Raw genomic sequence first — 17,080 nt, 5'->3', positions numbered from 1 at the left:
GGGCAAACAAGTATTAAAAACTGTTAACTTAATTTATGTGTGTTTGTATAGCTCTTTTTTTTGCAATAAAGAGACATTGACAAGGACAAACTCTCTGATGTTCAGATCATTAATAAAAAACAATGGAAAAACAACAATTTAGCTAGCCACACCACCTCAAGTTAACACATTTTTTAATTATATAAGCAAATAATAAAAAAATGGAAATGTCAATAAAATACTTACATTTTTTTAATTAAAATGTATTAAATTAAATTAAAACATGTTAAAGGTGGGGTGCACAATCTCTGAAAGCCAATGTTGAAATTTGAAATGACCTGGCCTTCTTTTGATAGACCCGCCCCACACATACGCAACCCCGGCAACGATGTCGTTTTGTAGACACACCCCTTACTGCTGATTGGTACTGAAGTGTGTTTTGGTACTCAGCATGACTTCTTTTTTCCAAAGAGTTTCTCAAAAATTGGGCACCCCGTCTTTAAATATTAAATTTGATTTTATTTCATATTATTATAATTTTTTTATTATTATTGTTTATTACTTTACTTCACTTTATATTTTATTGAATATTTTATTTTATTTTATTACCATTTTAAAGTAGCCTGATCATTTTACATTTAACCTGACCGATTTACATTTACAAAATAAAAGCATAAAAAAAGGCTTATTATTCTTGTAAAACTACATTTAGATATGTATTAATGGAATGTTGGGGACATGACATCTGAATAATTTTTACAGATGCAGATTAAAGGGGACATTTAAGATGTCAAATAAATCTTTGGTGCCCCCAGAGTACGTATGTGAAGTTCTAGCTTAAAATATCATATAGATAATTTATTACAGTATGTAAAAATAGCCACTTTGTAGGTGTGTCCTTTAAAATGCAAATGAGCTGATCTCTGTACTAAATGACAGTGCCATGGTTGAATAGTGCAGATTAAGGGGAGGTATTATCCCCTTCTGACATCATAAGGGGAGCCATATTGCAATGACCTATTTTTAACGTGCTTGTAGAGAATGGTTTACCAAAACTAAGTTACTGGGTTGATCTTTTTCACATTTTTAGGTTGAAGCCCTGATGACCCAATTTTAGCACTTAAACATGGAAAAAGTCTGATGAGGTTTTTAAACATCACTTCATATCCATAACTATAAAGGACAATCTGAAGGACAGGTCGTCGGTGTATGAATGAGTGAGCGAATATGAATAAGAGGCAACTTGTAAAGCGATTTGGATGGCCATTGGTCTGTGAAAGCGCTATATAAAGCACTACGTTTATCTTTATGAGTTGAAAATAATACACTGGACAAAATTGCGTTTAATGATGATTGCAAAACTACACTGCTATCGTCTTTTCAGTGCATACCTTAGATGAATGTATCATGATTCAATTAATGCAATGTAGCCTAAGTGGTTAATTTGGGACATTTTAAGAGCGAGTCAGTGGAAAACAAATGACCTCCTTTCATACAGAGGCTCAATTATACACAGTAGATTCATTAAACCCCGAGCCTCATTAAACAAAAGATGTTCCTCACTATTCTGCAAGGAATATTAAAGTACAGCCTAATGAAAGAGCTCAAGTACAGATTTGTAAATTATCTTTTAAAGGTGCTTTATAAAGATTTGGAAAACTACTTTTTTAAAGTTTGCCACTTGGGCCATCCTCATCATACCTTACTATATATATTGGTTAGTGAGTAAATACAAGAAACGACTGAAAGACTTACATTTAAATATGTCAGATAGTAATCATTTGAAGGAGACGTTTCACAAGACTTTTTTAAGATGTCTAATAAATCTTTGGTCTCCCCAGAAGACATATGTAAAGCTTTAGCTCAAAATATCATATAGATAACTTATTATAACATGTAAAAATTTACACTTTGTAGGTGTGAGCCAAAATGTGCCGGTTTTGGGTGTGTCCTCTTAAATGCAAATGAGCTGATCTCTGCACCAAATGTCTGTGCCGTGGTTGGATAGTGCAGATTAAGGGGTGGTACTATCCCCTTCTGACATCACAAGGGGAGACAAAATTCAATGACATATTTTTCACATGTTTGCAGAGAATGGTTTATCAAAACTTAGTTACTGGGTTGATCTTTTTATGTTTTCTAGGTTGATAGAAGCACTGGGGATAAAATCATAGCACTTAAACATGGAAAAAGTCAGATTTTTAAATATTTTTTTTTTTCTTACATATTCCAGTTTTGCCAGTTCACAATGGTTTTACTGTTCAATTTTACTTGTAAGTAAATAATAGGCTGTTCAGCAGGTTCCACTGTCAAAACTGGCCTATACTGAACGTAACGTTCAAAATCAAACCTACACCAAAAAACTACCCAATTCTGATAAAACACAATATTGCATCACAGTAACTACATGGATAACTAAAAAGCATTACAGATCACACAACTTAAAGCCTCTATTGACTCAAACTGCTTTAAAGCGTCATGTATTTTCAAACACAGCGGCATACAAATAGCAATGACATGCCAGATTCCTAACAACAGATAGCACTGTCTCTGCAAACCCATAACAAAAATGAGATTTTCCACATGACCCACACTGATCCGAGAGACGGCACATAGACTTCATTCTCATAACAAACCTTCAAATATTAAACATTCTGCTATGACTCTTCTGTCCTTCTCCATACCCAGGCATTCAGAATGACAAATCAGAAGGACATTGCATATCATTGAGCTTTAAAGTGACTCCATAAAGGTTTATTTGAAGAATAAGACTAAGCTGGTTCCCAAAATACAGTCATTTGGCCTTAAACAATGCTCCAGCAGATAAAAAGTCCTATAAACAGCAATGTTCCCAACACCAGATCTATTTATACCCGATTGTTTTTGCTGTGCAGCCAGTGTTCAGATTTTCCCGGACTCTGTGTGTGTCGATTTGAGCGTGCATTATGTGAACAGTTATAAATGTACTGCCATTAAAACACTCATGCAAGAAGGAAGCACATTTCAACATACTGTATAAATACTGCAATCCATCATATGATCCTCATAAATAATTTCTAGAGCCTATAACACAGCGTCTCCATTCTAACTTCGCCGGCCTACACGGCAGACACACAGGCAAAGCTTAAGAACATTCGTAAAATGATAGCTTCTCTATTAAGGTGTCTAATGATAGAGATGTACAGTGGAGAGCAGCCATATAAGGCCAAAACCTTTAAACTCTCATCAAGCAGAGTATCCGAACATATTTGCGGAATGAGTCGTCACCGTGGAGCCAGGCCAGAAACGGGATAGATCTAGAAATTCCCTGTCACCGGATACTCACCCATCGGAAGCTCCTCACAGTTTGACATCATGGAGCAGTGAAAAACTCTCTCAGATGGATGTTGTAAAGGTAACCCCAACACAAAAATGGCTCTTTGAGATTGCCTACACCATCGGACGTCTCTGCGTCTCCCCTGGCCGGCCAGCTGAGAGCTATGGGATGCAAAGAATGCCTATCAGGCACTCATGAGTTGGCCACTATTGGACGATAAATATGTTTACTCCCTCCCTCCTCTCTCTAGAGGGAATCCATTTAATCTGACTGGGCCTGTTACAATCAAGGCTCCGTTCCAGGACACAAATGCACTCCTATTTAAAAGCCCAGTGACACTATCCAACTGTCTTTTATACCATAAACAAAATCACAGAAACATCTGCAAGTGTCTTACACAGTATGAAGAAGAGCTCAGCTATGGTATGAAAACTATTTTAATAATGGGTGTCCAAGTTTAGTCAAAGAATTGTTCGGGCTCACCATTGCATTGAGCTGTGATTCTGTTCTTTTAGCTCAACTGGAAGCGCATTTCATTGGCAGTGCAACGGTTGTAGGTTCGTTCCTAGAGAACACACATAAAAAATTTATATTTTTGAATGCACTGTAAATTGTTCGGATAAAAGCATCCGTCATGTGTAAAAATGTAAATGCGTCATGCAATTGTACCTTTTTGTCACTGAGACGTTACCTTTTAAAAAGGTACTAATATGTACCATTTGGTACAGATATGTGCCTTTGATGTTCCTCTAAGGTGCTTTCAGGTACCAATATGGACCCTTCAGATACAAAAGTGTACTTTCTGAAAAGGTACCACCCCAGTGACAACTTTTGTACCTTTATGTACTCTTTCTTCTGAGAATGTACAATACAACACACATACATTGTGTACAGTATAAGACATTTTGTAAGAACACCACCTGGTGGCAGCATTGTAGCAACGTACATTTGTGATCTCCATTGACATCTCTATTGAAATTAAACTAACTGCATTTTAATAAATGGATGTTTTTAGTTTTAGTAACAATACATCAAATACTGTTATTGAATATAAGATAATATCTGTGCAGTGTACTTTAAAGGCAAATGAGGCCCAAACTTTTTTTTAGATGTCAAATAAATCTTTTGTGTCCCCAGAGTACATATGTGAAGTTTTAAATCATAATACCATATAGATTTAAAGTTAAAATTGCTCACATACATTTTTGTGCCATTTTGGGGGGTGTCCTTTAAAATGCAAATGAGTTAATCTTTGCACAAAATGGCAGTGACGTGGTTGGATAATGCAGATTAAGGGGCGGTATTATCTCCTGCTGACATCACAAGAGAAGCCAAATTTAAATTACCTATTTAAAAAAAAAAATTAATTGACAGCCAGATGACGAAATATGATTTCTTGAATCATTCTCGCTGTACTTTGACCTCATCCGGCTGTCGGTTCTTGCGGCGCCGCATGAATTCGAAAAAGCCTAATGGTTTACCAAACCTAAGTTACTGGTAAATTATTTTCACATTTTTGAGGGAGGTTGATAGAACAATTATAGCACTTAAACATCGTAAAAGTCAGATTTTCATGATATGTCTCCTTTAACAAAAAAACTAGGAATGTATTTTAAAGGAATAGTCTACTCATTTTCAATATTAAAATATGTTATTACCTTAACTAAGAACTGTTGAATCATCCCTCTATCATCTGTGTGTGTGCACGTAAGCGCTGGAGCGCGCTGCGACGCTACGATATCATTTAGCTTAGCCCCATTCATTCAATGCTGCCATTTAGAGATAAAGTTAGAAGTGACCAAACACATCAACGTTTTTCCTATTTAAGACGAGTAGTTATACGAGCAAGTTTGGTGGTACAAAATAAAACGTAGCGCTTTTCTAAGCGGATTTAAAAGAGGAACTTCATTTTATGGCGTAATAGCACTTTTGGGAGTACTTCGACTCGCCTGAAAAGTCCGCTCCCCTTCTCACTCTCATAATGGGAGAGGGAGGGTGTTACTGCGCCAAGTCGAAGTACTCCCAAAAGTGCTATTACGCCATAAAATATAGTTACTCTTTTAAATCCGCTTAGAAAAGTGCTATGTTTTATTTTGTACCACCAAACTTGCTCGTATAACTACTCGTCTTAAATAGGAAAAACGTTGATGTGTTTGGTCACTTCTAACTTTATCTCTAAATGGTACCATTGAATGAATGGGGCTAAGCTAAATGCTATCGTAGCATCGCAGCGCGCTCCAGCGCTTACGTGCACACACACAGATGATAGAGGGATGATTCAACAGTTCTTAGTTAAGGTAATAACATATTTTAATATTGAAAATGAGTAGACTATTCCTTTAATAAATATGACATAAAATGCACATAATTATTGTTACTGTGACTTAAAATCAATACTGTGATACCGTTAATGAAAATAAGACTCAAAATAGCTTATGCATTTGGCTTTACTTAAAACTTTTTTTCTTAAAAATTAGCTCATGGTAGGGCTGTCACAACGATTAAATAATCGTCTCACCGCAATCGTTTGACCTCATCGCAATAATTGTAGATTATCGCAATGATTGCACATCTCCCTAAAAAAAAAAACACAAGGGGAGCTGCAGCACGCGTATAAATGAGTCAGTTTTTGAAAGATATATTCATTAAATAATTACTTTTAAATGCCAGAAGATTTAATTTAAATAATCACAATAATGTGTGAATAGAACAAAAAAAATGTATGAGAATTAAATGTCAAAAAAATAATACAGGAAGAGAAATCAGGATACGCACATCCAAAAAAGTCTTGACCAGGTGCAAGATCAACGTTTCGGTCAGAGACCTTCGTCAGGCAAGCTGTTTGCTGTTTAAACTTTTGAAATAAAAGGGACTTTTACAGTGTGCAGATCTTTTTTTCTGTTTTTTTTCTTTAATAATTATTAATTCAGACAATTAATCGTCATAGTCGTCAAATCCCTAAACAGGCCAAATTTCATAATGGTGAAAGCCTTAATAAGTAGTTTTATTTATATACTTTAATTTCTGTTTTATCACTTTAACAGAGAAAAACATAAATAAAAAAAATAAAAATAATAAAAAAAAATTTTTACATTTGATATACTTACATTTATGCATTTGGCATACACTTTTATCCAAATTAACTTTTAGTACATTACAAGGTATACATTTTATCAGTATGTGTTCCCTGGGTTTGAACCCATGACCTTTTACACTACCGCATCACTCTCCCACTGAGCTATACAGGAGCACATAATTAACATAATGCAACCATAGACTTTTTAAAAAAAATTAATAGTTTGATATTTTTAACCGCTCATCATCACTAGCGTTTTGATTGTAGGTTACAGTAAAGCCCTGCTATTGTTTGACTTTGAGAAACTTGTTTGCTTTGGGGGAGCCTCTCTGAAAACACTGAAGGTCAATCCGGGGTCCCCCTCAACACCTTGGCTTTGCTTTTCTAGGGTTTTCCAGATGACTTTAAAACCTGGCTGCATTGTTTAAGTTGTGGATGCATATCGCACAGACATGAATGCAGCACATGAAACTGATTCAGATGGTTCTGAATCAGTTTCCCTTGGCTCGATCCCCAGGCTCTGCAGGACTTTGAGATCTCCACATGGTTGAATCCTTATTTGCAAAAGTTCTTTCACTCTCCAAACGTAACTACACCCCCATGTCAAAAACGTAACCTCAACCCCCCCCCTACCTCTCCAGCAACCTCTCCAGCCCCATGTAGTCTGGATCAGCCTTCTGGTTGTTTTCTCAAAGTAATCACTGAAAATTACTTTTACTGCCCTAATGTACTTCTGAAACACACGAAATTGGAGCCCATTATCACAAATTGATCGTAAATAGTCAGAGAGTCACGCCAAATAGTGTTTAAAGAGGCCTTTCTGCCCGTTTGTCCACATGACAGACTTTACAACACCAAAAATTACACGTCTCTAGATATTATACGTCCTTTTAAAAGAAGGAGGACATTTCACTTCAGCCGGCCTTAAGCTGGAGGGTGTCGTACGGCACTGCCAGAACTTCCCAAACAAGAAAGCCAGTTTCATGACTCATTAGTCCATTTGGTTGTGATTTGCATTTAATTAATATTCCTGAAAGAAAATTACAGGCCCTATTGTAATGATGCTGACTAATGAACTCCTAATGGTGCCAAATTTAACAGTCTCCTGACTGATTCCTTAACTGTTTTATGGATATTGGGGCAATCGGGTAATTACAGCAGAGACTTAACATGATGTGCGTGTGCCTACTAAATTTTTATACAAAACTATTAACTAAAAAGTTTGGGATTTCTGAACTTTGTTAATCACAGTTGAAGAAAACATACAGCAATAGTACTTTGATTTGACAGCTAGATGTAAATCGGTCTCAATGTGAAAATGCAGAAAGGAAACATCTGGAACACGTTAGCCTACATGGAAACAGTATATATGGACATTCTGCTCAAACTTTTTTTTACATTCACATTAAATTGGTTAAGTTTTAGTTGTGTACAACAGCAAAAACGGCAACTGCAAAGTATTAAATAATAAAATCACATATACGATTTAAACTAACAGCTACCATTAGGGCTGCACAGTATTGGGGGTGCGATATGTAATAACTTACTAAATAATGCACTGTACGATATGCAATACAATAATCTCTCTGCTATATGCATCAGGCTGACTATACATAATATTTTTTAAGTTTTAAAATCATTCAGTTACTGCAAACCATTGCAATATGCACATTTGCATTTTTTTGCAGCCGTAGCCACCACTTTCCTATATATCTACTGAGCTACAATCTGTTCATGTCAAACACTTTTCTAAATTCAGTATATGTACATGTGCACTACTCTGCTATGTTGCAATGCTACTACATCTCAATGTCTACATGGGAACAATCAATCTGTCTGTCTGTCTATCTATCTACACTTGAGAATCTGTAAAACAGGCAGAGCTGGAAAGCCTTTCGAAACAAAGGGCTCCAAGCTTTAATTTCTTCACCAGCTGACCCAGAACCAGGCCTGCAGCTTTCTATAGCCCTGCAATCGTCTCCTGTGTTCAGGCCTCGGGCAGAAGAAAGGCCAGCCAACCAGACAGACAGAAAGACAGACAGACAGAAAAGGATTTACAGAAGCTGTGTGTCAGTCTACAGTAGTAGAAAATAGCCCTGGTTTATCTGCTTTGATAGATAACCCTAAACTGTGGAGATTTAAAGGCATCTGAGGAGGACAGGGAGAAGGAATGGGGGTTACCTTCAAAGAAAAATCCCAAGATGCTCTTGAAGCAGAAATGCAAGCAGTGCCTCGAGGCTTTACTACAGTTTTTTTGAATTTGAAACACATTAATCCTAAACTTTGGGTGGGAACAAAAGAAGATGTTAACTTACCTGTTAAGGGAGTTAGCCTTATTATTAGTGCCATTGCCAGCCCATGCTTTAGTTGTTAGAGCTTTTCCTCAGACGTTCCCAGGACGTTTCTCGACTGTAGCTTAGCCTACTGTACTCTATATTCTGACTTTAATAACAACATTGTTAATAGTCATGAAATATGACTAAATCTTTTGTGTGTTTTGATAAATGTCTGAATTGAGCAACCTAAATGTCTAGTTTAGCGAGAAACAACTAAAAGGCGATCTAGTAGCGTCTGTTTTCATAAGAGTTTTACTCCCCCCCCCCCCCCCCAGTAGCGGTGTATCGCGGCAAAACTTTGAATCGCCGTTTTCTGTCACTTTATAATGCGCGTGAAGTGACAATTTATTAAAAAAAAGTGTGTCAGTATGCAGACTGCCATGCGTTTGACGTCAAGTATCGCGAGAGACCCGACTGCTTTGTATGCTTTCGAACCGCTCTCGCGGTACTTTGACGTCCTACGGATGAAGTCAATACTCTTTTCACGTAACGTTAAAATGTCCGACGCATTTAATAAAATTATTCATTCGAAGCGTTGTTTCTGTTTTCATTTTTAAAAAATAGTTAAAACTATAGTTTTTACATCAGTTCATTTATATCAATTATGTGTTATTAAAAAAAGCAAAAAAACTAAGTTAGGGGTAAGAAATTTTTCTTGAATTAAGTATTTAGAAAAAAGTTCGAGATTTTGTGTCTTCCCCCATTGGCAGATTTTTTGCTTGTTTTATGCCCAAATTCACTTAATTTTGATATTTTTTTGTCTAAATACTAGAATTATTTTCTTAGGTTATTTTGCTCATCAAGCAAAAAAAATGCATCTTGATTAAAGAATTTTTAGATATTTGAACTTAAAACAAGACAATAATACTAAGTAAGAAAGTCATTTTTGCAGTGTAGTGTAAATGTATTTACAGTATATATTTTGTGCCAATATTGTGCCTTATAATATACCTTTTGTTCCAAAAATACTTTTTAAGTCAATCATACTATTATACAATTAAATAAATAAATGCTCGTTTTGTAATGTCAATCTAATCCACATACTTTTAAAACAGAGCCCATCTACATACAAGAAGAGAGCTATATCCTCCACAGAAATCATTATTTTTTGCTTTACAAACACTAATGCAACATATTTCTAAAGCGCTCTGGCTTGCTTTTGGGCTACATCATTTCCAGATGGAGTTCATGAATAAGAGTAATAGAAATAACTTGAGTGAAACTGGAAACTAAAGAAACAAAATTGCAGCGAAAAAGCGGGCCGCAATAACAATCTACTTCAACACCACACAACTGCCCAGCTGTCAGTTAAAACCACAGCAACAGAGTCCCACTATATTTGAGACACTGGGAGGTAAAGAAGAAAGGAAAAGCCCTCTTTGTATTCTCTTTTGAGACAACCACGAGAAATAAACTTTGAAGGTTTAAAATATACTGTATGATGATGTAAAGTCTGAAATAGGAATTTAAAGTGTGTTTTAATATAGAAAGAAGGATTTAAACAGAATTGCCAACGATAAATATGATAGATATAATTGATTTCATGGCATATACTGTAAGTGTGTAAGACGCTCATTGTTTCCATGTGTTCTGTTTTTTGTGAGTTACGAGTCATGCCTGCCATTACCACGTCAAAGCCAAAATAAACACAGCAGAATCCATCAATTTAATTGTGGTATCAAAGATTACAACCCTTTTTTGTGCTTGTTGAAATACTTTAGATGCCACAAAATAAGCATTGTGGCATGCACCTCAAATAAGCACATCAAGATGATTTTATCGCTTTGCATGGTGGGTAAACCTTTGGTTAATTCTGTCATTGCTGATTCACTCTTCATTAACTTTATTCTCATTTTAAGTGTTCCAGATAATGCTGAATAATTGGATAAGATCTTATCAGTGGCCAAACCCCAGGACCTTCAGGAGAATGCAAAAGGCCCACCTAAAGATCTCTTGCCCCTGAAACCATAGACTAACCCTGTGCTTATCTGTGCATATCTATGTACCCATGAATGGAAACCCCTAACTAGGGCAGATGGCTGCTCTATTCATGTGTTAACAGCAGATTTACTTTAATTGTTCTTAATGCGCCATTGTTTTTTCGCTTCTCCATGAGAAAGGCTCCCCAAACAAGCTGCATTTACATGTAACAATTAAACTATAATGACCCTGCAAGTGATTTATTAGCAAGCGGTTGAAGGGTTTTGTATAAACTTTGTGAAGCCGCCGTGTGTCGTGGAGGTTTCCTAGAAATGTTTGTAAAATAAAAGCAGAGACTGGTGGAAGGTAAAGACTGACAGCACCAAAGAAGTGAATTACTGAGGCATTGACAATATTCAGATGGTAATAAAGACGTTAATGGGATCAAAATCACTAGAAATTCCACTTGCATTTTTTTCTTCTGTTCACTGTTGTGTTAAAGTAAACAAACGGTCTTACAAATACAAGCAATGAATAAAAACATTTTTATTACATAGTTTGTGGATAAAGTCATAAAAACAAGACAGAATGCAGAATAAGCATATCCAAACAAATGGCATGTGTATCTCTTTCTCTGAAAGAACATGAAACATCCAAGGGATGGAAGTATAAAACATAATACATGCAGTGGGGTCAAAATATTTGAAAAAATATTTTATTACAAACTATTTTTTATCAATCAAACAATTTAAGGAAATATATATATATATATAAAGTTATTACATACATTCATACATATACCCTACATAGGGTAATGCTGGAAGAACAATGGTTCCCACTAAACATTCCTGCATTTCTGTGGTTTCAGCAGTTTTCCGCCTATTGACACGGTCTTCGGCACATACTGGCATCCAGCAAAACGCAGCAAACTTCTGGCCTCATTAACATCAAAGCAAATCTGTGAAAGAGCTTGTTTTCATTTTCCGCCTGCAGGCATTACTCAGCGCAGAATAGGCTCAATGTCCTTCCATTGGACCGTGCCATGTGAACGCAACATAGAAGGAAAATAAAAAAGTTGGAAGGCAGTATTTTTCTTTCTCCTTTTGTATCCACAGGTTAATTATACCTGAAGGGAAATCCTTTTAAACGTTCCTTGGCAGCGTGTAGGATTGGCAGTGGGATCAAACGCTGTTGAGAAAGTTGCCTACAAATATAACACATTCATTTGTCTAAAATTTTTCCCCTTCCCCCAGTTTCTCTCTCTTTCTCAAAGCACTGCTCCCGAGGCTTTAACTCTCCTCATGTACACTGCCGAGTTCACATCTGGAACCAGATGGCTGAAGCCACTTCTGAAAGAGGCAAGAAGTCGACCTGCAGACAAGTAAAGGCAAGGCGAGCCCTTGGGTTAGACACAGCATTTTCCAAACAGACACAACAGACGTATGTTCAGAAGATTTATAATGCAGAATAGAGGTAGTCAACGCATAATCATGCTTATCAAAAAAAGATTTATTTAAGGTTTCTGAGGCCTTTATGGATTATTGCTACCATTTAACTCATAAATGCAAATAACATATGTTTATATGATTGTTTTACTGCTTGGATGTCTGTCTTAAGGGTAACCTATGTATTTCATTCATCTTTACACCTTTATTAAATACATTTTTTTTAAAAAGAAACAAGATCATATTTGGCTTAAGAGGGAACACATATGTGACCCTGGACCACAAAACCCAAATCATTTTTTTATTATTGTGATGTATACCATATTTGAAGGTTGACTAAATAAGCTTTCTATTGGTGTTTGGTTTGTTAGGCTATGACAATATTTGGTCGAGATACATCTATTTGAATATCTGGAATCTGAGGGTGCCAAAAAATCTAAATATTGAGAAAATCACCTTTAAAGTAATAATCCAAATGAAGTCTTGAACAACATCCACTCACAAAAATAAAATTTTAACATATTTATGGTAGAATTTACAAAATATGATCTTTACATAATATCCTAATAGCCGCGATCCATCCAGGGTCACATATTATCATGGCACTACATTGTAAAAGCAAATTTTTTGCAATATTGTAATGTTATGACCTATAAGAGATCAAAAATGTCTCCATACAAATACATTATTATGAAAAAAAATTCTTAGTATGTTTGTCTTGTTTTCAGTAAAAATATCTAAAAATTCTTAAATTAAGATGCTTTTTCTTAATGAGCAAAATGACCCAAGAAAATAAGTATAGTTTTTAGACCAAAAATATAAAATTTAAGTGATTTTGTGCATAAAACAAGCAAAAAAATCTTGAACATTTTTCTTATATACTAAATTCAAGAAAAATTCAAGAAAAATTTGTTTACCACATTGGCAGATTTTTTGCTTGTTTTATGCACAAATTCACTTAAATTTTACATTTTTGGTCTAAAAACTAGACTTATTTTCTTGAGTCATTTTGCTCATCAAGAAATAATTTTAAAGAATTTTTAGATATTTTTACTGAAAACAAGACAAAAATACTAAGAAAATGTTTTCTTGAAAATCATTTTTTGCGGTGTGTATTTGGCCTACCCAAATTCAAAAGCTTCCCATACCCACATGCAGAGGTATACATACAAAAGTTTGGTATCATTTTACAGGAAACCATTTGAAATGACATAAAACACTGTTGAAAGTGCTAAACATGGTTGTATGTGTTATCAGTCCTCTAATAAATGCAAAAATAAAAGGGTTTTTGATTTTTTTTCTTCTAAAGTCTGTATTTAAAAGTGTATAACTCTGGCCCTGAGTGCTCCAGAAACCTGCAATGTTTGATTCCAGCTAATGTCAGCTTACAGAGGAAAGTTTTAAAAATTTTCTCTATCATGATGTATGCAAAAGTTAATCCATTCCAACTGAAGGGAGGAATAATATCCTTTTTGTATTCAATTTCCACCTAACCACATTTGAAGTTTCCCCTTCATTTATTTATTTATTTTACACAAAATAACAAAATTGTGGCTATAATTATAGCTTCATGCAATCACATATATGCATTTATTATAATAAAAATTTAAAGTTTGGATACTGACCTGTCCATGTTCTTTCATTGCTCAAAGAGAAGCTTGTGCACTGCGGATGAGAGCTGCAAATGAGCGCCGCCTCTCTGGCACTGTGCACAGATAGCACACAGCCTTGCTCGTTGTACGACGGCCAGCATCTGTATTCCATATTTCCAACACTCCTCATTCCTTTCAGGACAGCATAATCTGCACAAAGAAAAAAAAATGCATCAAAACCATTTCAAGATCCACTCAACACCCATCTGCAAAATATTAGCTTGCCCTGAGAGAACTTGTGCTTTCTCTTTCACAGCAGAGGTGGCAGAATCTCGTGTTACCAAATGTGTGTGCGTGCCAATTTGTGGGGAAAACAAAAGACATGTATATCGAATCTCAAGAAAGGGGAGTAAATATCTGTTTACTCGTGGAACATTTAAGAGAATTTGCTTGGTGTCTTAACGCATTTGTGCTGCTTCACTTTGGTCATGTGATTTATAGGTGTCAAAGCTCACACAGAGGGAGTCAAAGAAAGAGGCGCTTGAAAGTCTTGCAGGGTACGAAACTCATCCTTGAAGATGGATTGAGTTACACATGTTTTATGACAGAAGTACATCTGGTTTACGGTGCTGGAAACATGCTTCTCATCACGCAAGATTATTTCTGTTATGATTAATAAGCGCATATAATAAATCAATGCATTACCTTTGGTTATTAACGGTGGCACATTTTCCAGGTGCAAGCCGGACTTGTACACATGCAAAACCTCTTCGAAGTCAACCAGCGTTTTATTAATGCTTTGCTTCAAATCCCCTGTAACAAGAATATAAAAATAGGCTTTCATATTACAGCTGCGATAGCCAAATTGACTTCATAAATCCCGAAATCAGTTTTACAGAAAATAAGGTACTATTCCTCACCCGTGGAGTTCATAATTTTTTCAACAAGGGGTTTCAGCACTGGGGGAGCCTGATGAGGCAGTAGGTAGGTGAAAAAATACCTGGGAAAGAAAATAATGACTTTATGTATATAATTTCCTGTGCCTGGAACAGCAGTGTGGCAAATCAAGCTGTGAGATCAACGCACCGCAAATGATGCTCTGACACTCGGATGATTAATCATAACAAGTACAATCATAACTCTTCACACCAGCCAGACTCTTTTATTATATGGGTTAGACAATAAAGATGGAATGTGGGAAGTTCTCACCTGTAGGCATTGTAGAGGTTCCTCATCTCGTTCAAACCTTCACAGATCCGAGAAGAAGAGCATCTGAAGGTGAAATTGCGGAGGGGAAACTGCAGTAGGCAGTCTGAGTCTTCCTCGCATCTTGCTTCTTCAATACTTGCATCGTCTAAGTCGGTTAACTTGAGTTCTCCCGACACCATCACAAACTGCCGAGGCTGGAAATCTAGCAGGGCCACAGAACCCAGCGGTGAGGAGGATAGATACTGAAGAAGTCTCACTAAACCAAGACAGACCTGCAGCACAAAGCAAATCAAAAGTTAAAAATGACAGCAAATTTAAATAAATGTTTTTTATAGATTTGCACTGTTGTTTACACCCAAATCATCCTTTAGAACCAATAATAAAAGCTGTCGCTGACTAGCTGATCTATCTATGGGCACAATTTTGTACACAACAGCTATGCAGAAATATTCTACATTTGTATATACTGAAATCTTAATTTAATCGTATTTTATAACACTAGTGAGCATAGCCGAGGTATTGAGTCACCCCGTGTAGCCACCGTTGTTCAAAAACATGACTAGATGAAACCAAACACCTTTTGAATAGTCCCGACCATGTGTTAATGCGTTTCAAAGAAAATAAGACCGTAAAGTGAGGAGTCCCTTTAGCTTAAACGCATTTCGATACCTTAAAAGGCATAGGGTGTCAGCACCTGCTTCTTAAATACCAAAATGAACATGAAAGAAATCATCTGCCCTCCACAGTACGCTGACAACAAATGATCAGGGCAAATAAGAGTAAAGATGGACATCTGAGACAGACAAGCATTCGATCAGGATTGATCGGTATGGAGATGGGGCTCCGGTTAATCCATCCAGGCCAAAGAATTTCATCCACCCCCACCCCAGGTATGCCCTGTGGGGGACTGTGGGTGGGGAATTTCTGATTAACACTCCATGGGAGGGTTGGGGGTTGTGTTCTTACCCGAAAGCGCTCTTCCCAGGGGCTCTGCAGGAGCTGGATCATCTGTAGTGGCATCCCCTGCTCCAAAACTGCTGTTATGCCACCTACCAGAGCGCTGTCCTGACACTGACCTTTGAACTGGAATAAAAAATATTTAATCATTTGTCACAATTTACTAAAAATCACATCATTCAATAAGATCACAATATTTTAAAAGTAAGAATGGTACGAAAGTGAATTTTTTGGAAATGGACAGCCTTTATATTCTTAATTTAAATCTACGCAAACTACTTCAAGTCAACAGAGGGCAAATATGTGTCTATTCCTAAATCACAATATATAAAGTGTGTTTAAAACTGGTCGTGCAAAATTTCTCAAAATTGTGCATATTTATAATTTAAACCCACACAAGCTACCTTAAAGTTCAACAGGGGGCAGTTTAGTTTTTTCCTACCTTTATAATATTGGGATGCTGAAGTCTTTGCAACAACACAATCTCTTTCCTCAGTTTGAAAGATACAAGCTCGTGACAGCTCTGATGGTCTTTAAAATCCTCCATGCACAGTCTCATGTCAGTCCCTTGATGGTTCACGGATTTAAGCGCAACAAAGAGTCCTTCAGGTAACGCTGCTTTCAAAACTGTTTTAGTGTAACCCGAACCAAGAAAGTCAACAGCGTTCACTCCACTAAGTTCTTCGCATCCAATTTCCGTTTCAGGAGTCCGTGGATCCATAAATCCCAGTGTTGTTGGCACATTATCAGATGAGATGCAAAGTTGTTCGAGTTCTTGTTGTCTTTCTTCAAGTTGTTGAAGCAATCTGTTTCGCACTGGAGTTAAACCATCTGGCGCAGCAGCATCACCAAAAGTCTCCCGCACACCAAAGTGCCATTGTTTTAAAACAACTGTTAAAGCCAAAAACAACAAAGCAACAAAGAAAAAAACGCTGAAGGTAGTCTTTGAGAAAGTCATTGTGAATTTACACTGTCATTCGGTTCCGAATTCGCTCATACTTCTTTATGACACACATATCGTAGCGCGCACTGTAATGTAGTGTAGTCAATATGAGCTGCGGGAACGCCCATTGGGCGTGTCTTGTTGATGATGGACAAAATAATCCCCTCTCACATAATGAAACCTCGACATCACCGCCTAGCGCTTGACACATACACAAAAGAGGCTTTATATTCCTCTACCATATTATTTATGTCTTGAGCATATGTTTCTTCAGATATTCAAACGTAAATAAAGCCAACGTAAGCTT

At 36.5% G+C, this 17,080-nt stretch overlaps 2 protein-coding genes across 2 annotated transcripts in view; both read right to left on the bottom strand.

Annotated features, from left to right (window-relative positions):
• eml1 (EMAP like 1) overlaps positions 1-3,466 on the bottom strand; it is a 63,658-nt gene extending 60,192 nt beyond the window's left edge. The window contains exon 1 of the mRNA XM_073812242.1: positions 3,305-3,466. Coding sequence (XP_073668343.1) covers positions 3,305-3,335 — 31 coding nt within the window. The 5' untranslated portion in view covers positions 3,336-3,466. The remainder of the gene's footprint in view (positions 1-3,304) is intronic.
• A 7,723-nt stretch (positions 3,467-11,189) lies between these two features.
• Positions 11,190-16,845, bottom strand: pkdccb (protein kinase domain containing, cytoplasmic b). The gene is made up of 7 exons (XM_065288794.2): positions 16,273-16,845; positions 15,840-15,956; positions 14,874-15,145; positions 14,585-14,664; positions 14,370-14,477; positions 13,698-13,874; positions 11,190-11,998 (listed from the first exon to the last, which is right to left on the bottom strand). The coding sequence occupies exons 1-7, from the start codon at positions 16,786-16,788 to the stop codon at positions 11,895-11,897; spliced, it is 1,374 nt and encodes a 457-aa protein (XP_065144866.2). The 5' UTR covers positions 16,789-16,845; the 3' UTR covers positions 11,190-11,894.
• Positions 16,846-17,080: the final 235 nt, after the last annotated feature.

The sequence above is a fragment of the Paramisgurnus dabryanus genome, chromosome 17 (assembly GCF_030506205.2).
Source record: "Paramisgurnus dabryanus chromosome 17, PD_genome_1.1, whole genome shotgun sequence".
Lineage (NCBI taxonomy): Eukaryota > Metazoa > Chordata > Actinopteri > Cypriniformes > Cobitidae > Paramisgurnus > Paramisgurnus dabryanus.
This window is presented reverse-complemented; position numbering and strand designations above follow the sequence as displayed.